The sequence below is a fragment of the Trachymyrmex cornetzi genome, unplaced genomic scaffold (assembly GCF_001594075.2).
Source record: "Trachymyrmex cornetzi isolate Tcor2-1 unplaced genomic scaffold, Tcor1.1 scaffold793, whole genome shotgun sequence".
NCBI classification, from domain to species: Eukaryota; Metazoa; Arthropoda; class Insecta; order Hymenoptera; family Formicidae; genus Trachymyrmex; species Trachymyrmex cornetzi.
Genome location: NW_017300128.1, coordinates 319,679 through 342,615, shown reverse-complemented (window position 1 = coordinate 342,615; position 22,937 = coordinate 319,679). Strand labels below are relative to the sequence as shown.

General features: G+C 34.4%; 2 protein-coding genes across 11 annotated transcripts in view; both read left to right on the top strand.

Moving 5' to 3' along the window:
• The window catches only part of LOC108768397 (monocarboxylate transporter 3), a 29,614-nt gene extending 14,486 nt beyond the window's left edge, over positions 1-15,128 (top strand). For 3 of the 7 annotated variants that reach the window (XM_018518801.1, XM_018518802.1, XM_018518803.1), the window contains exons 2-12: positions 848-1,825; positions 8,943-9,246; positions 9,643-9,786; positions 9,871-10,076; positions 10,203-10,431; positions 10,737-11,194; positions 11,333-11,561; positions 11,649-11,824; positions 11,903-12,125; positions 12,245-12,492; positions 13,039-13,188. In XM_018518801.1, the coding sequence (XP_018374303.1) occupies positions 1,763-1,825; positions 8,943-9,246; positions 9,643-9,786; positions 9,871-10,076; positions 10,203-10,431; positions 10,737-11,194; positions 11,333-11,561; positions 11,649-11,824; positions 11,903-12,125; positions 12,245-12,492; positions 13,039-13,188 (2,430 nt within the window). In that variant the 5' untranslated portion in view covers positions 848-1,762. Of the gene's footprint in view, positions 1-847; positions 1,826-8,942; positions 9,247-9,642; positions 9,787-9,870; positions 10,077-10,202; positions 10,432-10,736; positions 11,195-11,332; positions 11,562-11,648; positions 11,825-11,902; positions 12,126-12,244; positions 12,493-13,038 lie in introns of all 7 variants that reach the window. The other 4 variants (XM_018518805.1, XM_018518799.1, XM_018518800.1 and 1 more) reach the window with 4 other exon arrangements.
• A 3,110-nt stretch (positions 15,129-18,238) lies between these two features.
• LOC108768399 (monocarboxylate transporter 3) overlaps positions 18,239-22,937 on the top strand; it is a 32,318-nt gene continuing 27,619 nt past the window's right edge. Inside the window, exons 1-3 of one of the 4 annotated variants that reach the window (XM_018518809.1) lie at positions 18,239-18,435; positions 19,584-20,225; positions 20,458-20,512. The gene's annotated coding sequence lies outside the window, so the exon portion shown is untranslated. The other 3 variants (XM_018518808.1, XM_018518811.1, XM_018518810.1) reach the window with 3 other exon arrangements.

The following is a 22,937-nucleotide window of genomic DNA, read 5'->3' as shown; positions in this document are numbered from 1 at the left end:
AAGAGAGAGAGAGAGAGAGAGAGAGAGAGAGAGATGCTGGCACTAACAGTATAGCCATTGCTGTCGAACAGTACACTCGAACTTAATTTGAAACTTTAAACACGTTTTTCTCAAAATCGCATTTTCGAAATCGATGATCAAAATATCTCGCTGCATCAATCAAAATGAAATTTTACAGGCTCATTCAATATATAAAAATCTAGTGCCTGATCGTAACTTTCCTTTTTTCGTTGCATATTTTGATTTTAACAAATAAAAAACAAGCGATTTTTTGGTGAAAAATCAATACTTCAATTTTGAACAGTCACCATTTTGTCACAAATTAATTTTTCGATACAATGAACGATCGGGCATTACATAATCTAATATATTATCTAAATTTACTCGAATTTTTTATTTCAAATGAACGAGCTCAAAGCTAGAGTGGTCACCGCAAAACGCCTTCTTAAAGTACATGCTGCCGGCAGATCGCTAATATATTTCCTTTATTTAACTATATTTTGCTGTAAAAAAATTACTGTGTAAACGTTTATCTATTAAAATGTATATATTTATAGATTATGCAGTAACTTTTTTATAGCAAAATATGGACAAATAAAAAACTGTCAAAAAAACGGACAAAGAAAAAATTGTCTTAAACAAGTTTAAGACAGTTTTTCAAGATTAAAAAAAATTCCCAAAAATATATATTTTTTTCCGACTTTACATGTCAGCCTAACCCCTTAAATAATTTAAATAATTCAAATTTAATTACTTAATTTTGGTAAATTTAAGTAAATTAATTAAATTAATTAAATTATTTATAAATTTCAAGAAGGAAAAATCTAATAGAAAAAATTATTTCAAGGCAAAAAATTGAAACGTGGTATATTAAGAAGATTGTTAAATCGTAATATCAAAATCCCCAGGACACATTTTTTAACTTCGATAGTGAGAGATAAGATTCTCAAATAGTTTTCAAATCAAATAAAGAACAATAATCATTCAAACAAAAAGCAAGGAATAAAAAGGAATAAGATAAGAGGCCAAGTGCATCGAGAAAGTTGCTCGACGGAAAATCGGAAGAGAAATTCACTCGGATTCAGCGAAATTGATGAAGGAACGACTTGCGTGAGGAGTCTAAGAATCCCAGGAGGCACATTTCGCGAAAACTGTAGTGATCGGCGCATCGAGGGCATCGCAAATATCAGCATCTTCGCTCGCAGGGCGCTCTCCTTGAATCAAAGAGGAGATCGAGGCGAGATCCCTCTCCAAGCCTCCCACTTCCATTGTCCATATCGTCGACGGGTTGCCGGGTATCGGCGCGGTGTGCGCTGCGCACGATGGCAGTGCGCTAAGTGAGCGAGTGCCGACAACGACGCGAGCGTGCTAGTACAGTGCAGGTCGACATGGCAGCGGATTACGACGAGTGATCGGCCACGACGGGTGGACTGTGGCGGGCGGAGAAGGTGCGAGAGAACGTGGCGATAGACTAGGAAAGAGTCGCGGAAGGAACGCGGGTTTGCGTTTTGGAGAACGGAGAGTGCTCGACGAGATAAAGTCGCTCTCTCACCAGCGAGGAGAGCGGCCGTCGCGCTTCGCGCCGCGTCGCGTCGCGTCGAGTCGCGTCGCGTCGCGTCGAGCGCGCTCGAAAATAGAACGCGGTTGCGCGAGTGTTGCGAACGTGCGAGCGGGCGCAAAAAAGAAGAGAGAAGCGGGCCACAAAGGGAAGAGCTAAGAGAGAGAGAAAGAGAGTGACTGACGGTTTAAGCCGGTCGTAGGAATGTCGCGAGTGTCGCTCAACAAGTCGCAGTACGGCTCACGTCGCGTCCGCAAAATCAGCTCGGTACGGTTTGTATGGATACATATTAATTATAGGGAGCGAAAGCATGGCCGTGTGCTCGTTCAGTTAAGTGCGAATTCAAGTGCCATCTTCCTTCTTTCCTTCCTTCATACCTGCCGTTTATCCTCCGCTCCTCATCTGATCCGTTTTTGCCTACAGTTTGTTTTAACAACACAATCATGGATCGCTTTCCAGCGAGAGGCACAATGAATCACTTCGTCTTTATTTGACAGGATGTAATGATTCACTGTATTGTACTATGGTATTTCTTTATCTTTTGTTAGAAAACATGCTGTCTACCTGAGTGACCCTCGTCCAACACAATGGTTAAAGTGTCAACCTTGAGCAAAGTAAAATTTAAAAGACTTGAAGGACTAGCGAAACATCTGTTGCATCCCTTTAAAGAAACGTCCCGTTAATTCTTTCGCGCCGCTCCAAACAGATGGATTTTTGTCGTGGAATGTCAGGTCTATCGTACGCTGGAGTACCTACAGAAAATTCCCACGATACACGTTTCGTGTTCCAACTCGTTGCTGAACGTTATTGATTTTTGCGTAACCGGACGTGCCAGTAATTCGCAGTGTAATTTGCTTGTCGGCCGCGCCGGAACAACGATCGCTATTTACGTGTCGTGTATATAATCATCGTGGTAGCGAAGTGCATTTTGCATAGCTTCTCTGTCGAGCGATGGAAAGACGACACGTGACTCAGCCTTGACAATCGGGGCCGGTTGATCGGCGGGAGAATAAGCACCAATAGTTGCACTTCTAGTATAACGCACGCACGTCTCGCGTAATTTGCATTACGACAGTGCGTAAATTGCACATACGTGTCCACGCGCGCGAGTGTGTTAACGACGGTGTGTGTTAACAAGGTCGAACGAATCGTGAGGCATAGCGCAGATTTTTCGCCGAGAGAGAAAGAACGAAGCTTCGCGCCTCCCGTCGTCGGGTGGCGCGATCGGAATGACAGCGCGCGCGATCAGCTGATCAGCTGTGGCCTTCCTTTCGGCCGAGTCCAACTCTCGTGTCAAGCACGCGCGCGCGCGCGCGCGCTGCGTTTAAATTCGTCTTCGCGGCCGCGTGACACGGCGAGGTCGTTGATCCAAATTCATTAGCGTTGGGGGCTCCGTGGCTCGCGGTGAGATGTGAAGAAGCGCGCATGCAGATGAGACCGCGATAATTATCTGATCGAGAAAGGAAATCAACATTTTGCACAATTTTCCAAGCAAAGTATCCCGCGAATAACTTTATTGCACTGAGAATAAAGTAGTTCATTTGACTAAATTAATTTAGTTTATCTTTATTTTCGAAGAATCAATGTATGTATTTAAATCAAACACATACCTTACATTTAATTATGAATGTATATACGGGGTGTCCCGACCTTTTTTGCCAATCACTTTTGTGTAGATAGAGCGGACTAAACTGAGTCGAAAAGTCCTGTACCATTTTGCAATTTTCGCAATAGTTAACAAAATATTAATTACTAAAAATTGCAAAATATTAGTCTTGAATAATTTTTTACTCAAATACTATCAAGTTTACAGAAAAACTGCAAGAGACAAAAATTATTTATTTTCTTCTCATAAAGTTCTGAGAATTTTTTCAGAATTTTTTAATACCGTATTTTCTCATGTTGGTAAAAATAAGAAAATGCAGTACTAAAAAGTTGATATACAAAATTCTGAAAAAATTCTTAGAGAACTTTATGAGAAGAAAATAAATGATTGTTGTCTCTTACAGTTTTTTTGTAAAGTTGAGTATTTGAGTAAAATGTTATTCAAGACCAATATTTTTTGCAATTTTTAATAATTAATATTTTGTTAACTATTGCGAAAATTGCAAAATGGTAGAGGACTTTTCGACTCAGTTTAGTCCGTTCTATCTACACAAAAGTGATTGGCAAAAAAGGTCGGGACACCCTGTATATAGACTCAAATGATAAAAATTATTTTGTAATCAAAGGCTACGAGTCGCAACTAGATGACGAGTGTTGGAAATCAATCTAATATTTAATAATTAAATTAGAAGTAATAAAGACATATAAAAACATAACCATACGTTTCAATCCTTATCGGATCATCTTCAGTGTACAATTTAATAAAACTAAACAAACTTGTGATTTAATCATCGACATTGATATAACAGTTCTATCACATATTCCTATTCGAAATTTTTGCGATGTTAAGGCGATTTTACGATTCCTCCTTGAATATTTTATGTTCATATCCTTGATGTTGTTCTTCCTTCTCCATCCTTCGATTGTTGCAGACAGTAACGCAATTCAAATTCACCCATTGCAATTTCAAGATTAAAAGAATCCTCAGTATCTAAATTAAAATAACCATTGACTAATATTATATAATTTGACTATATTGTATAACTTAAGCCAATCTAAATATAAATTATTTGTATACCTTTAATTGACCAGTATTTATAAATTGCAATAAGTTCACAATCACCGAGATATTAAAACAGAATAATTATATCAAATATTATTATTTTCAAACGATTTAACAAACAATGATTACGGGCAAGAGACAAAGATAATATGTTGAAGAATATGTAGTGGAAGGGGAACATGCGTGGTAGTAGAAAGATAAGAAGGAGAACCAATTAGAAAGGCATTGCATTTAACTTAAATACATACATTTTCCAACGAAAAAAATAAAGACAAATTAATTTAGTCAAACAATTCAGTCAATAAATGAACGATTTTTTCTCAGTGTGACGACAAAATACGACTGAAATTATACGAAATCTATGCGAGACTGCAAATTGAAATTATATACACATGTTCGTATATCGAATGATACACTGAAAGAACGATTTTGCAGAAATAGCTAAAAATTTAGTTAGAGGCAGATCTGGAAGTATTTTTGGTCCATCCAGATATTTGTGTAGAAAACAGCACGATGAGAATGCTGCAAAAATTTTTCATATTTTAGTAATCAGTTTAAGCGCCCTACGTAATTACTTTGATAGTCTGACAAAAGAGGATGAATAAAATTATCGGATTTTAGCTTAAACGAGGGCATCTTTCTTTATGCATGTTTTCTTATATGTTTTTATGTGTTGAATTATTTGCAAACGGTACTTTCAAACTGATTTGATGGAACCATGTTGTAAATCGTATTATAAGTAGCACAATTTTGTCAAAATCTGATTTTTTATTGTAATTTTCAATATTTTCCCATCAGTTTAGCTTGAAATTAACATTTGCAACTGATTTAGCACATCGAAAAATACGAAAAAATATATTTAAAAAAGGTTTTGTTGCTTAAACTAAAATTGGCTATTTTACTCAATGTCTTGAGCAATAAATAAAATATACAATTTTGATTAAAGCAGTGGAATTTTCCTTATGCATGTTTTTATTTTCTTTAATGTGTTGAATCATTTGCAAATGTTAATTTCAAGTTAAACTAATGGGAAAATGTTAAAAATTGCAATTAAAGATCAGATTTTGATGAAATTGTGCTACTTTTAATGCGATTTCCAACATATTCCCATTAGATCAGCTTGAAATAATCATGTAATTATCAAAAAATACAAGAAAACATGCATAAGAAAGGTACCCTCGTTTAGGCCAAAATCCGATAATTTTACTCATCCTCCTTTATTTTCAAATCTATATTTAGCTAAATTTTTTAATATCTCAGCGAAACTGTACCCAGTATCATTTATTTTTAATCACTTCTATAAGCCGCTGCTTCTACTTAATGTGTCGTTAATTTAACAGCAATGAAAACAATTTAACTTTAACTTAAGAAAATATATCAAATTTAACTTAAACTTACAATTAGTTTATTATTTACTGAACGTATGTTAATATGGACATTGTTTATTTTGAAATTAATCATAGAAATAAATTGATTTACATTTTGACGTATGTGGAAATTAAAAATAACAAAACGTTACTTAATACAAGTTATTAGATTACCATTGCTCTTTTGATATCTAACAGTGTATGAAACTCTCATACATTGTTAGCAATTAAAATTATACAGAATCCATAGAATAAAACTGTAATTGAAAAGTGATACAAAATATTTATCTTTTATATTTTATAAAAATATATTCTATATAATTGTATAAAATAATATTATATAAAATGATAGTCTATCGTTCTTATTTTGTCGTGTAGAATTACGGGCGTAAAAAAATTATAAATAATTCGAATAAATAATATTGTTTATTAATGACTGAAACTCCCCTTTATTTTCTCTGCTAGTTGAAGTAATTAACATTCGGACACTTTGCTTTTTCATTGATTCTCGTGGCTCAATAATCTTGTGTAATTATTATAGAAACACCTGCGGGCATTAAAACGTCGTTGATTAGCCGCATTGCGTGGGCGCAACTCGATATTTTCCCTTCTCGATTAGTACGGTATTAATATATCGATATTAATAAGCTGTTTTTTTTTCCATTAAGGCCCAGCATGTGATCGCATGTGTAATTACGGAATTAAACACCCCAATGAATTATTCGACAATATTAATTAATTTGCAATAATATTAAATAAATATAATATTAATGAAAATAATATTAACTGATTAAATTAATATTTTTTGTGAATATCAATAGCTTCAAATCGACAATCTCTATTCGTAAAAAAACTCAAATAGAATTTCAAATGCAGAGAATCGTTTTATGTTTTTAGATTATGTTTTCCGTTATACGTAGAAAAATAAATTAAAGAAATATCCATCCTCTCTCTATAATTTAAAGTATTGTTTTTCATATAACGAGTTGCACGTTAATGATATACTAGCAAAGGTAATTGCATCTCTGTAAAAACGTGGCTTGGATCGCAAACAACAGTTCCTTTATCGATTCGATCTTGGCGTTGCATTCTACATGAGCGACGTGTATCACCTTGGCCAGATGCAGCCTTAGAAACTGATTAAGTCACAGATAGCTATTTAATATCTATGCTGGCGTTTGCGTTATGAGATCATCCCAATGCGCGCAGTACGCGTTCTGTTCTCGCGTTACACTCTGCGATTAATGAAATCGCCAAGCCATGGCGTACTGTTTTGCATATGCGCGAATTCTCTAATTTCCCCTCCTGTTGTGTGCACATGTGATAATCTCATTTGTTCCTGGTGTTTTCAACGTTATTTCTTTCGCGGAAAAAAAAATGTTTCTACACGTGAGAGGCAGAAAATAACACAAAATCCGAAAATTAAAAATAGGTTTTCAATCGATTTACTTATAATTGTTTAAAAGATAAAAAATAATTTTTTAAAGGCAATCATAAAGATAATTGAAAACATGGGACTAATTTATAATTGTTATTTCAAGTTAAATTATATTAATGTGTCAAGTTAATTTTTGATGTATAAAAAATTAATTTTTATCATTGATATGAATAATTTCTATTAAAAAATATTTTGTTGAATAATATTTTGTTTGAATTTAATATATTCTGATTTTGCTGATTTTAAAATATTTATTATTAATGTTGGTATCTTTTAAAATATACAAAGAAGATATTGTATTTGTCGTGATTTATTAAATGATGAGAAGTCTAATCGACTATATTTCGTAAATCAACGAATTAGACTTTAGAGAATGAGTATTTATGCACCAACACGAAAGTTTTTTCTTCGAACATTCAAGGTGAACAGCAAGTCTCATTCAAGGCGAATGCAACGCTAGTTTGTACCACGCTAGGTACAACATATCTCTCAATTACGTGTTTGCTGGTTTGTCTGTGAAACTATTAAAAGTATATATACGATCCAAAGTATATACATTATCATGTAATTATTCACGCTAAATTATCACGAAGTAAAAAAATTGAGTCGCGATGTATAAGTGGACGTTGTAATAATTGCCATATTTTAGCAATATACAGAATGTCCGGAAAATTGGCGTTAATATTTCGGGAAGTGATTCGGAAGCCAAAAAGAAGGAAAAAAGCTATATAAACATAAATCCAGAAATAGATCGTTTTCAAGTTATAACCACTTTTACGTTAAAAAATTAAAATTTATTTTTCATAATTACAATCATAATTTATTTCATAGTGTTTCAACATAAATAATACATGTTTAATTTTTAAACTTTTTTTACTTTTTATTTTTTAATTTTTCGATATTTGTAAATATGATTACTGTATTATTTTAAAATAAACAAGTATTTAAATAGAAATTAAATAAAATGTTCAAAATGACCACCTCCAGCACGAATGCAGACCCTTATTCTTCTATTAAAAGAATTCCGACTTCTTTGAAAAATATTTGGATCCTTTCTTATTTCTTCGAATCCAGGGATTGTTTGTCTTAAGTCAATATTATTTATATTATATATTAATATTAATATTCTATACTTATTAATATATTTATAATATTCTATACTTATTAATACTTATTAATATTATATATTCTATACTTTCGAATAATATGGTACAGATAATTATTGTACATTTATATATATATCCTATGTAGACATTTTTTATTAATTATATAGTAATTGGCGTATCAATATCCGCTGTGTATATGCTCTTATTGTTCATATTTTTTATTGTATTTTTTAATTTTGAGAGCCCGATTAATATTTATAATTTAGTAGTCAATATTATTGGGCGTATTTCTGTAAGCTATTGACTTTACATGATCCTAGATAAAAATCAAGTGGATTCATATCTGATGATCTTGGGGGCTAGGCAACCGGACCTCCACGTCCTATTCACCTCTAGTCATAATTTCAATTTTTTAACATAAAAGTGCTTATAACTCGGAAACGACTTATTTTCGGATCTATGTTTATATAGCTTTTTTTCCTTCTTTTTGAGTCCTAAATCACTTCCCGAAGTATTGACGCCGATTTTCCGGACACCCTGTATATGCAAGATATACACGTATATTGCTAAAATGATACGAATAAGAAACAAGCATTTCACATTTAAAATATCTTTTCTCTCAGACGTTTTTTTTCTACGCGCGATATAATATAATTATTTTCTAACGAATATCATTCCTTAGATAAAATTTTATGAGCAGGCTACATTTACTTTACAAATGTATAAATTACATTGTTTTTTTAAGACATACTATTTGTTGAGAATAACATCGGTTATCATTGCATACCTTATATTTTTCTTCCAGACGGAGAGCGAATACTCAGTAGAAGAACAAGCGAGATTAACGGGTACTGATGGACCAGGTGGCGATGAAGCTTCACCTGAGGATGAGGGAGGTTCGCTCTGCGAGTACCACGATATACCACCACCGCCGGATGGCGGATATGGTTGGGTGGTGGTATTCGCATCGTTCATGTGTAACATGATAGTGGACGGCATTGCCTACACGTTCGGCGTCTTTCTGGGAGAATTCGTCAAGTACTTTGGGGAAGGAAAGGGCAAGACTGCTTGGGTTGGCTCGTTGCTGTCTGGAATGTACCTCAGCGCTGGTAAGATACGCGAAATGTCTTTCAAATTTCGCTATCTGAACTTTAAAGTCTAGGATACGCCACCACCGTCGAAAAATATTGTAATAACATCTCCTTCGTAGGAAAAAAATTAATTTTTCCTTAGCAAAAATTTTATTATACTAAAAATTTAATAGGGAAGTACGAAACGAGAACAACCGTATTTTTTGGACAAAATCCTCAAGAATAAGCTTTATCTAAATGAAAAAAGATTAGATTGTGGTCTTGTTGTAACGCTTTCGATAAAGTTCATACTAAATATAGTTATTAAAAATATAGTTACTAATTAAATAATAGTTCTTAAAATAACTTCTAGTGTCGTGACGTATTGTTTATCGCTGTACATATACATTATATGTTAATTTTTCCTCGTCATAGGCCCCATTGTCAGTGCTTTAACGAATAAATATGGCTGTAGAGCAGTATGTATGGCAGGAAGTTTCTTAGGCGCCGCCGCATTTGTACTTTCGACGTTTTCGAGCAGTGTAAATATGCTTATGATGACTTATGGTATTATGGGAGGTGCGTAATGATTCACTTTGATCGGCGTTCTTTGTATTTTGTCAATTCTCTTCATTCTTCACGTATCTGCAATTGTTCTTTTAGGAATTGGATTCGGTTTGATATATCTACCCGCAGTAGTTTGTGTAGGCTATTACTTTGAAACCAAGAGATCCTTAGCTACTGGCATCGCTGTGTGCGGATCGGGATTCGGTACGTTCGCGTTCGCGCCTCTTGCGACTATGTTGCTGGAGGCGTACAGCTGGAAGGGAGCAAACCTAATCCTGGCTGGCCTCATCTTAAATTGCGCAGTAAGTAAACAGTGAAATCACTCGCTGCTCCTCGCTACTTTGACTGTGCAGGGACATAACACAAAGCTTTAGATTAATCGAGATGACATCTCGTATATCTGATAAAAAAAAATAGATGATTTTTAGGTATTCGGTGCCATGATGAGACCTCTGGAATATCCGAAAGCTTCCTCCGTTAAGCCGTTGCTGCAAAGAATGGCCGAAGAGAAGAGATTTCAAATGGAACGTGGTAGTATCGGTGGCTCCTACTTTATGGTGCAGTTACCGGACGGATCCATGGAAAAGAGGATGAAAATGCCCATTAATATTGATCCCGGTGTTCATTCCAGCTTCAATTTAGACCAATTAGTGCCTGGTAAGGAACTCTGACTATCAAATTTGATATGTTCTGGTGGGACAGTGGAGTAAGTCGCAAATATTGGAAAACTGAATCGATCATACATCTTAGTTACGTTGTCAGATACTTTCTTAAAATATAAAGTAAAAATATTTTAATTAATTTCAAAATTTTTGAATAATTGAAAAATTCTTTTTCTAAAAATAGGAATTTAATTGTTTCAAAATCAATATTTATGTCGTTTCTATAAGCACAGGCGCGTGAGCTTTCCAAGTAATCGAAATAATAATACGATACTTCATTGAATACCCGTAATATTAAAGGAACTCCTTTAACACCAGTTCCGACGGTGCCAACCCTTCCCACCATATCTGAAGTGAAGGTGCAAGAGCACTCATCTAGTGGACATACCAGTGATAGCGGCAGTATGGATTTAAAAAATATTTCCAACAAGTCCAAGAGCAAGAAAAGTATCGATGAAACCAAAGACACGAAGGACGCGGAGAAGCCCGAGAACGAGTTTAATAAGACGATAATCCCCAGAAACGCGTCGCAGCCGGCTTTCACGACCCACGTTCAAGGTTTGCCTAAAAACGGCTCCGTGCCATTCTTTGACAGAATCCGTAAAACGAGTACCAGCGAACGCTACAAGCCTAGCCTTAGTGCAATAAAGAATTCTAGGACAACGCTTAATTCTAACGGAGATATCAGAAAGAGCTTGCATCTGAGACTTTCTACTAGCAGTATGTTGGGATCGCGAAATAATAATGCTGAGGTTGATGTAAGTCAGATATTTAACAGATTCAACTTTTTTTTAACAGAAAATATCTTTATCATTCTTTCTAAACAAGTTATTTGCATAAATATTTTTTTTAAATAATCTAATAAAAAATATGTACGTGTCTTCTTTCTATATTAGGATGGTGAGAGTATTACTTTTACTACCAGTAAAGCTAGTATCCAAAAAGAGAAACCAATGATTGTCCGTCCCTTATCGAGAAAGGATATTTTCTACAGTGGTAGCGTAGTCAATTTACCAGAATACCAAAGCCAGAAATCCCTTGCCAATTATCGTCAGAGTGTTGTATCTATTCCCAAATCTGTACGTGGTGATTTGAAAGACATCGATATCGAAAAAGCACAACAACGTATGTATACGTTTTTCATTTATATATATATAACTTAAACAATATTATTAAAGGCCAGAAAAATAACATAAATTTTAATTTTTTTAGAACCTTTATGTCCTTGTTTGGTATTGCCTGACTCGTTTAAGGAAGCTTTAGCGACGATGATGGATTTGTCTTTATTGAAAGATCCTGTTTTCCTTCTAATTGGTATTAGCAATGTGTTTGGTATGGCTGGACTGTATGTTCCTTTTGTATATCTGGTGGATGCCGCGGTCTTAGATGTATGTTATTTATCAATCTTTAGTATATCACTGAATTATGCAATATCATGATTCAATGAATGTCATTCCTTTTTTAAGGGAATTGAAAGCAATTCTGCATCATTCTTATTATCTATTATTGGAATAACGAACACCATAGGTCGTGTGGCTTGTGGATATGTCGCCGACTTTCCGCAAGTCGATTCCTTATTACTAAACAATATTTGCTTAATTATATCTACCATCGCAGTAGCCGCTACACCATTTTGCCATAGTTATGCCGCTTACATTATCATGAGCATATTTTTTGGGATAGCAATATGTAAGTATTTCAACTATGCAACTAAATATCTTAAATATCTATTATTTTAATTAAAACTGTCAAGTACGAAAATTGATCTCATTTTGAATATTTTTATTATCTTACGATTTGGATTTTAGCTGGATATATCTCATTAACATCGATCATCTTGGTGGATCTCTTGGGATTAGATAAATTAACGAATGCTTTCGGCCTTTTAATTCTATTCAGAGGGGCTGCCGCTATAGTTGGCTCACCCTTAGCGGGCGCTGTTTATGATGCAACGCAGAGTTACAGTATCCCGTTCTTCATGGCAGGATTCTTCTTCCTTATGAGCACTATTACTAGTTTCATGGCCCCTGCTATGAAACGGTGTACTACACCGCAGGTAAGACTCATATAATTTTCAATCTTTAGTCAGTATTTATAATTCGTTCTTATTTTAAAACCGTTTTAATGTCTTAAGATGCTCTAATAAGGTTCTATAATTAGTTTATGACATTTTAAAAATTGCGATAAACTAATCACAGAGTTGTATTAACATAAGAACAAACTTTATGAATATCAATCACTTCTTGACTCGGTAATGAGTAACGGTAACTAGGTAGTAATTTTTTAAAAGTAACTTTTCAATCCCTGCCAATCTTTCGATGTTACTTAACCTTCAGAGAATGAAAGTCTATTTTTTAAATCTTAGAGCTTTTCTTAAATAAAATTTATTACAATTCATCATTTCGTTGTATTCCTTGCCTCAAAATATTGTTTTAGCACCACTATAGTAGTTTTCTTTTGCTGTAAAGGTTTAATTATATCGTGACTTTTGCATTTAATATTAGTTCCATCGCTACATTTTTAATAAATGGTATTTTTCACTAGCTTATAATAATACTGAACACTTACTACGAAAATTATCGAATTATTTTACTTGTTGCAGACTCAACCTGTGATATTAGATACTTTGACTCCAATCGACGAAGATATTGAAGAAGAGAATGAGGAGGATATACCGGAGATAGTAGAAACTGCGCCGTCACCCTTAGAGCCACCCGAGAAAGAGATCAAGCAAATAGAGTCTGTTTTATAAGTACTTCTGATCTTTTTTAAATGGATTATAAAAATCGCCTTCACTCCGAGCCACACTGTGATAGGGCTGCTACTTTTGAAGTCTTAAAAAAAGGTACTTCTTTGTTACACACTTAATCGATAAAGCACAAATTAGTGGCATACATACCTGATGGAATTTTTTATTGTACTTACAGTTGGACTTGTATGTACTATTGTATGTTTGTCATATTATTTTTGTTTTTTTATCGGAGCGAATAAATGCGATATACGCGTGAAAATGCCATCAGGTATAGATAATTACTGTTAGTTGCCTATATGTAATAGTGAATAATAGATAGAATGTTTTATTAACTTAATCAGTATCGATCAAGCAGTATATATATATACACATATATATATAGAAACAGAGAGAAAGAAAGAAAAAAATATTAAACTAAAAAAATGCTCTTGCACGTGCATATCGAGTAATCTTGTATAAATTATTATATAATCTGCATTATAGAAATACGATACTGTATAATTCGATAATTATATGGTATGCAAGCATACAAGGATTGGTCAAGGTATCGCTGATTGGATGCTCGTTTTAATCATGACGCTTAAGAATGTATAGATGAATTTATCTGTGCACTCTATTAACTGTAACATATTTTGCGAAAATAACTCGTGTACGAAACAACGACGATGTTTTTTTCTGATCAACATACGATTGACCATCCTTGATTGAAAAAAATCCCACCAATGACCTATCATGTTAGTTAAATCTATTTTTGGCCACATCCAAAGATACTACTCGAATTATATTCATGATTCAGAGAGATATTTTCTTGCATACTTGCGACAAATGTATATGTATATATATAAATATATAAATATATACACACATATACATATAAGCGAAGGAAAGAATGTGAACTATCATTAATATTTACATGCAACAAATATATCGCTGTTGCACAGCATAAACTGTAAATAATTTATAGAGAGTTACAAATATGTATACATATATATATATGCATATGTATGTAACAAACTCTAGAAATTAAACTAACGAACGATAGAATTAAACTAAAACTAAAGCTCATAATTACAAAGTTATGAGTTCTCTACACGCTGCAGTCTCGCTGAGAATTCGCGCAATTAATGTATTCATCAAGGAATAATTAATGCATCATTAGATAGACTAATTAATATATTGATTATCTGAAACAGAGAATCCTTATTGATGTGTAAAGAAACGCGTCTCGTCTGCTACAGCTAGTTTGTATAAGTGGATTCAAGCGTTTAGTTTGATGGAACTGACTGTGCAGGATAGTACTTAGAAAACACGTTAAGTAATGCAAAAGTAATTTCGGGCCGTCGTGTCTCGCGCGATGTGTTGTCAAAGCGCAAGCGATTTGCGAGCGTTTCTCGTATGTATGTGTGTGTGTGTGTGTGTGTGTGTGTGTGTGAAAGTTACATATGTATGTAACTAATTTCATTATGGCGGTGACGATCATTATTGGATCGATGTAATTAATGTTTGAGAGAGAATATATGCCTACAGACGTGCACGCAATAAATGTATATGCGTATGTGTGCATTATTACACATGTAAAAAAATATCTATATGTACACATTGTACACATATAGACCGAGAAGCTCGTTGTAAATCGTGTTGAGTGGCAAATGCACGCGTAACATCGTGTGCATTGTGTATATAGGACATCGTAACGATTATAATTAATTATAAATCGCGCGCGGTCGTTGGTAAAGAAAAATTGAAAAAAGATTAAAGAGAAGAACAAGAATAATTGTTGCTATATCGATAATGAAAACCAACAGTGCTATTACACTATTCGCCACCGCTGCTCTGCTATTACTAATTACCTATCACGATTACAATATTATCGTAGTACAATTTACGTGATCGCACGTTACTTACGTTTCGTTTTATAATCGTGCGGAGAAGAAGAAGAAAAGAAGAAGAAGAAGAAGAAGAAGCCATGCATACGTTTTCCGTATAGTCTCAATCAAACGCGACCGTGGCACGTATGTATACACACGGCCACCTGCGTTCCCGCGTATGCGAAAATCGCATGTACTCACGCGTGCACGCGCACCGTGTCGAAAATCCCGCGCAGAGAGTTACACTATATATTATTAGATTATATAAATAGCGTCGACAAATGCGCGTGTGCTCGCGTGACATTTTGCACGCGTACGTTCAATGTGTGGGCGGAACGAACTTTACGCGGTGGATGTACAATAGCATGTGTGCGACGTGCGCGCAATGCGTGTGCACGCACACTCACACGCAGAGAAATATTGTGGCGATGCAACTGGGAGGATATGTGTTGTAACATTGAATATCGATATTATCGAATATTATCGGACGCGACAATATTCGGTATCGATATTTCGATTCATTCTAAGAATTGAACACGAATTGAATCGGTAATCTTAGAGAGAATGTTACTCCAAATCTTTATTTTCCGAGGTACAAGGTAGACATTTGAAGAGAATTGAAACGACCGTATAGGGACGTTTTCTTAGCTTATACTGTTATATCGAATCATACCGACGGTTGAAAGAACGTCTTTTTTATACTTGAGTGCATGTCTGTATAAAGTGCTACGTAGCGAACACAGATTTTTGACATTTTGGAGTAAAATTTTTACTAACATTTCACGATTCGATTAAAAGATCAGTGAAATCGAAATTTATGAGCACGTGCGATTTCATCGCTGAGATATGTTGTCATTGTGTTAATTTTCAAGCATCACACACCAAAAGCCGATCTTAAACACCACATTGATAACAAATTGATCTAACAAATGTGGCGAACTCGATCGCTTCTATTGGAATTTTCTTTTTATTTAAACTTGAGAAAAAGAAGACATTAAAAAAAGAGCCAATTTTTGTTCAAAAAAGTGTAAGTAAAAGAAATAGTATTTTTTGTATATTTTGTATATTTTGACCTCATCAAAAAGGTGTAAATAAAAGAAATAATGATTTTTGTATATTTTGATCTCTCCTGGATACACAATGAAGTTATTAAAAAAGTTCGTAATATTTGGAAATTGAGTAAGAACATTGAACTTTGGATAAATACACCATGTTCTCATGCTCAATTTTCGAGATATTTTCCAAACGCTATGAATTTTTTTTAGTAATTTTATTATATCCAGAAGATCAAAGTCTATAAAAAGACACTATTTTTTACTTACATCTTTTTGGCCAAAGATCGGCTCTTTTTTAGTATTCTCCCTTGCGAAGTTTTATAAAAAATATAATGGTGAATTCGCACTACCCTGGATTAGTGCACATTAAAGGCTGCTTTATACAAAATCTCTAAATGGCATAATATGATTAACTTTGATGAAATAATATATTATATGAAATGGAATAATATCTGTATATTTTGTTAAATAATGTGACATATCATTATTGAGTATTTATCATTTAATACTAGAGTATTTATAATTTAATACTAGAACTGCTGATAGTGCCATTTTGACTCCGCTAATTATTTTTTTCTTTTTTGCATTAAATATGCAATACAGAATATAAAAAAATATGTGAATATAATATAAATAATTCTAACAATGCAAGTAATATCAAAATAAACTCTTTCCTAATAGAAAAGAAGGATAGGAAATTACCAAATTGGCACTTTCGACAGTTCTAGCAAAATACCGTCGGCAGTTTTAGTGTTAAAATATTTATATGTTTCCATTTAGCTTTACTAATTTCATGTGTAGCAACTTTTAGTTTGCACTAATCTAGTGTAATGCAAGTGACCAAATTTGCTATTAAATATTGTATAGAAGAAGGTATAAAAAAGAGAAGAAATATAATGGAAGGTTTTTAAGTAGATAAATAATTGATTTTTAATGCAAAATGTTCCGAAAATTTTAAGTAAAAAATACGACGGATTTTGATCGAACTTACGATAGCGATGTAACAAAGTATTCTTTACAAGATATGCTTTTCCGGATACATTTTCAATAAATGGATATTTTTTCATCGGACTCCAAATGTGGTGTTCCAGCGTCAAGTGAGAGCGTGGCGTCGATAGATAGAGCGTGTTAAAATGCGAACGTAATACCGTTACGACTACTAATAATTAGTTGATGTTACGAGTGTTGTTTACGCGCAATAATATATACAATTGAGCGAATTATTTATCGAAATTATGTTCGTCTATTCGCGACGACGCCGATCCTCGATTCTGTATAACGCGATATATATTGCCGCTACTGCCGCACTATTCTCTCCGCGTGCGAGCGTAAAAAGGAAAGACGCGCATGCCCTACTCCGTGCATATGTTAAACATATGATATGGTACAAAAAAGGACAAATGTATTAGGTGACGTTTATTGAAAATTGAAGAGGAAATTATGAATTTTTATTACTGAAAAAAAAGATTGCGTTGGCTCCTTCATTTCTGCATGTATACCCCGCATGTTCACCGGAGGAAAAAAAATGTTATTAATGCGCCCATCTTGACTTTCTCAAGTCGGATTTCATGATCTATCATGATTCTATCATGTGTAAATACCGACGTTACATCATTACGTGTAAATAGCAGATCGGAAGTAAATTATCAGCAATAAATTATATCAATTTATATATTTATTGTGTTATGTTGCTGCATTATTTTTGTTCCTGGCGAATCGTCAGTTTAGCATCACGGGTGTGTCATTGCATATCTACAGAAATTATGTCAAAAGCGAAAATTTATTTTTGCAGCGTGTATATTGAGATAAATTATTTTCGCGTGTTCGATAACTTGATATTTGTACTCTAACTTGTGCTCTAGAATTCGATAATATATATTCTTTCGGAGAATAATATATAGATATTCTTTTCGATTAACGAAACAAAGCTATAAATTTTTATCAACTATTCGAAAACTGACTATAAACTTTATAGTCAACGCGTAAACTAAATACGATAACAAATTATGTATTCATTAATTAAGATAAAAAACAAAAAATTCATCAGATTGATTCTGGTAACTTATTAATCCTTAATTATATGAATGGATCATTTGGATCCAGATGAAAATTTTAGTCGGCCGCTATTTTTGTACGGTTAATATTGCAGAGTTGAAGTGAAGAGGTAAAAAAAAACTTGGAACCTTTCTCTGTCGATTGCCGTAATGCAATTGTTTCGTTGTTGTCTTGACACTAATTGTGATGCAATAAAAGTTTGGCTTGGGTGATTTGGATCCAAATGTAAATTCAACAGATTTTTGCTGAAAGTGAAAATTCGTTTTCACGTAAGTATCTGTTTATTAGTGCTGTATTCAAGTATATGTGTCGTCTTTTTATAATTAAAACGTATATTCATTGTCAAAAAAGCATTTTTGCCTAGACGTCTTGATGAAACGATTGCTCTATTTTCTCGGAGTTATAAAATTGTGAGCAAATATTGAAATCATTTAATATGAAATATTTTTATTGCATTTTTTAAAAGAAGAAAATATTTGACATATCTTTGATATTATTTTTCCGAGCATGTATAAAAATATCCCCGATTCATCGCGCAAATAATTATACTTTTTGGAATGAATTAATATAATGTATTTTTTTTTCTTAAAGTTCACGTTTTCCTCTTTTCAAAACACTTATTTTTATCTGTACCTTTTTTTACCATAAAGATATGATTTTTTGAAAAAAAAAAAAAAAAAATTAATTATGCACTCTTCACAAATTGTTCTTTAGTATTTTTTTGCTTGTAGCCAGACTCTGTTATAAAGTCTCTGGTCTCCACAGAGCCTGTTTTCTGTAGGCCCTAAACGAATGTACACTTTTGCACCTTAAAGTGAGATAGATACATATATTTAATATTTAGCGAAAGCGAGAAAGAGAATTCTAGTGTAGTCTAATGCAGGAATAAAGAACATAATTATATTTATGTTCGGAGAAGGGGAGATCGGGCCCCTGGATTCTCTTACGCTATACAAGCTAATTATGCAGTTTTAATCGTTCTAATTCAGGTTTGTCCAAATCGATCCGTGTATAGCCGCGAAACTAGATAAGTCCGCCTCGCGCGCTATTTCGAGAGAACTAGGCACCAGGAACGAAACATTATTACGAGACCGCGGTCCCCATATAAACCAGAATGTTCGCCACTAGGAAGTGTCTCAGACCCTGCACAATAAAAGAAACAGGGAACAGAGAATAAGAATTTCAACCTATCAGAAACTGTGTATTCCACGATACATGATTTCTGATAAAATTTGAAATTCTTATTCTCTGTTCTCAGCTGTTCCCTGTTCCTTTTATTGTGCGGAGCCCCCTGATAGTATCGTATCAATCACATATATTATAAACGCGATCCACGTGCAGGTGGTCCAGAACGAAGCCAATCAATCAATCCATTTTTCGCGATTTTCATTACGTTTTTCTTCTTTCTCGTGTGCAGCAGAGCGAACAGGGCGAAAACGGGACCGTTCCTCGCGCGACAAGACAGGTGCGTGCTTCTGGGTCGCGCGATTAAACTCTTGATCCGCACTTTCGTTCAAGCGTGGCTAACGCAAGGAGGGGCTCGACGTATCTGAGGAAAAATCACACCGGAGGTCCAGAGAACCGCCTCCGCTTCGTTCCGCGCGCGCGAATCGCGAGTCGCCGGCTGGCGAACGAGAGAAAAATCTAAGTGACGGCTCCGAGTGTCCGCTTATCCGGCTCTCCCGTCCATCTCGTCGTCGGCTCTCGCCGTGCGAGAAGTCGTGAAAAGAAAGTGTGAACATGTGCGCGTGTTACACAGTCAAAGTGTAATTAAAATTAATTACGTATGTAACCGCATCTGAAATCACATGTATGAAGCACGCGCGTGTTCACGAGAACTGTCGCGAAGTGGAAAAGTTGTAATCTTTGAGAGATTTACGAAAACAAAATTTACCTGAACTCTTCGAATGGAAATTCAAGGTTCATCTATTTTAGCTTGCGCGAGAGAGAATATTCACACCCGCGCGCGTGACTCATCGGCGGCACTGAAGAATCACGCAAGAGCGGAAGCGGTTTTAAGAAGAGCACGTGTTTGTCTCGCCTGCCCGGGTAAAAAAAAGTTGGTAGAGAACGATATCTGTCGTCTTGAATATGGAATCTGGTTCGTGAATTCACTAATTTGAATCAAATCTTAAGTAAATTTTATAGAGCTCGATAAAATACGATAGGATTCATATCCAATTAATCTGATGCTCGTAAGGTCGATGAAGAAAACAATATAAGTTTATAGAAAACGATACAAATTGAAATCCTATTGTTTTCAATTATCCTCTATCAAATTTTTTTATTAGGGTGATCGAGGAGATTGAATATCGTATGAGCTCATCATTCGATAAAACAAAGAGGGTAAGATTTAAGTCAGAATAGATTATGTGTATTAAGAATGTATTACATATGTATTTTTTTAACAAAATGAAAAATTTATGAAAAAATTGCGTATTTTTCTATATTGTATTTAAAAATAATACACAAGCTCTTCTCGGCAGCGATATTTTATGAATAAAAAATTATTTCAAAAAAAGAGAGAGAGAGAGAGTAGATGAGTTTTTAAAGACTAATTAAGATAAACACAATCAATACTAGAAAAATGCCTATTACGGTCGAAGCTGGATCTTCATTGCTTTAAATAATTCAATCTTGAATTACTAATACACACTATATATGTACTTGCATATATACCATATTGTAGTCTTTTTAGAACTGCGCGCCGAATTATTTTTCCGGACTATAAACGCAATTAAAACTACTAGTAATCGCGAATTAAATTGACAAGCAATTTAATAATTTGATGCTACTATCAAGCGTCATATTATAAAGATGTTAATATGTTGAAACTGTTAATTAAGATAAAATGAGAAAGTTTTTATTTAAACTATACAATTATATCGTTAAATATAAATGTTGAACTTATAAATTAAATTGTTTCATATGTAATATTCACAACATTTATTTTTATACGGAATGTAGATATCAATTTCAAATTTCAGTCACTTTTTAAAAAACTTAAGGCATATATATGTAATCCGTAAGTAGTGCAGAATAGATTGCAAATTATATATATAAGGACCAGTTTCACAACTCATGGTTAACTTTTAACCGCGCGAGGTTCAACTTATTCATTATCTCTTTTTAATTCTAGAATTGGAAAAAGATGAGAAATAAATTAAACCTCGGTTAAAAATTAACTGAGTTGTTTTTTGTTTTGAGCCTTAGTAGTAAACGTGCGTGAGTTAATTTATTTCTATTTTTCATTTACTAAAACCGTTTCATTGTTTATAAAATTTCATAAAACAATATACATACAACTCTTTTAATTAAAATCAGTCTTTGAATAGATGCATCCATTTAATAAAATGTACACTGGTTTATATTATTATTTAAAAATAATATTTATTTATTAACTTGGAATATTTTGTAACTATTCAAAAAATCTACAAAGATCACTCATATTTACGTATTACGAATTAAATGTTAATTTATAATTAAAAGAAAAATGTTATCTAAAATTATCGACTTCGTTTGTAAATACATTATTTTTAATCGACTTAAAACGTAATTTTTTTTTTACTCGTCAGATGCTTGTTATCATTTATTATTATTCAAGGAAAGCAGATTATCATCTTTCTCGCTCTTTTCAGAGTAAGATGATATTTCTATTTTCGGAGAATGTATAAAACCAAAAGTTTCGAATAATTTATTTTCTCAGAAGAAGAGGAAAAAGAAGATACGAATCAATTTCGTGATCACGGGTGCATTGAACGATATCGGTCGAAGCCACAATTAACTAATTGGTGGTTGATTGAAGAGACGCGGATTCTGAACGTCGCCGCATTCCGCGCCGAGCGGCGAGACACAAATCAAAGGCCTGTTCTTTTCCCGTGCCCTATAGGACTAAACTTCTCGCATGATTCATCTTTTACCCTTTTCTCTTCAATGTGAAAAGTAAAAGAAGACAAATAAACTGTGCCAGAAGTTCAGTCCTGGGGCGTGGAAAAAGAGCAGGCCTCGCGAATCGCGTGTCGAGCCAGAGCGCGCGGCGACGACGCGACGCGACGCGACGGGCGTGCAATTTTACGCAACGAGCGCGTGTGTGGGCACGTCGCCCTTTAACAGCTTTTCCATACATGGCTCACATAACGTTAGTCATCTTCACGGCTTCCAACTGAGCAATTATTTGCCGATGACCTCGCGATCTGGCGACAGCGCAATGTTCCCACGGACGGAACCGACGCGTTTCGCGACACGTGTTACGCTCGAGAAGCGGACCTCGCGCCTCGCGCGCGGACTTTTTCACCGTCGTCGCGTCGTTACATCACGCGCGTCGCGCCACTATTACCAGTTCAGCGCTCTCGGAAACATCGAAAACGAGTTACGTAGAGAGCGTGTCTTGTACAATCTCTCGGGCTGAAACGGGTTATCAGACAGTCGCCTCCTTATCGCCAACCAGCGGCGACGCCGTTTCACGACGCTTGCCGCGCGACGCGACGCCGTCCAGCTTCCGAGGGTTGCTCAAACTCGAAAGCTACGTCCATTCTGAAAGGGTTTCTATATGGGAAAAATTATTTTGCAGGAGTATCTAAAATATTAGCTATATATAGACACAGATTTAAAAATAATTTTGTTTGAACCATTAAAGTAATTATGTAGAAAACTCAAGCTAATGAACTGTTGCAAAAAGTTTTGATATTCTAGCAATAGTTTACTGTTAGATATTAAAGGAGCAACAGTAATTCAGTTCTGGAAATTTCCTGATTCATTTTATTTTTTTTCA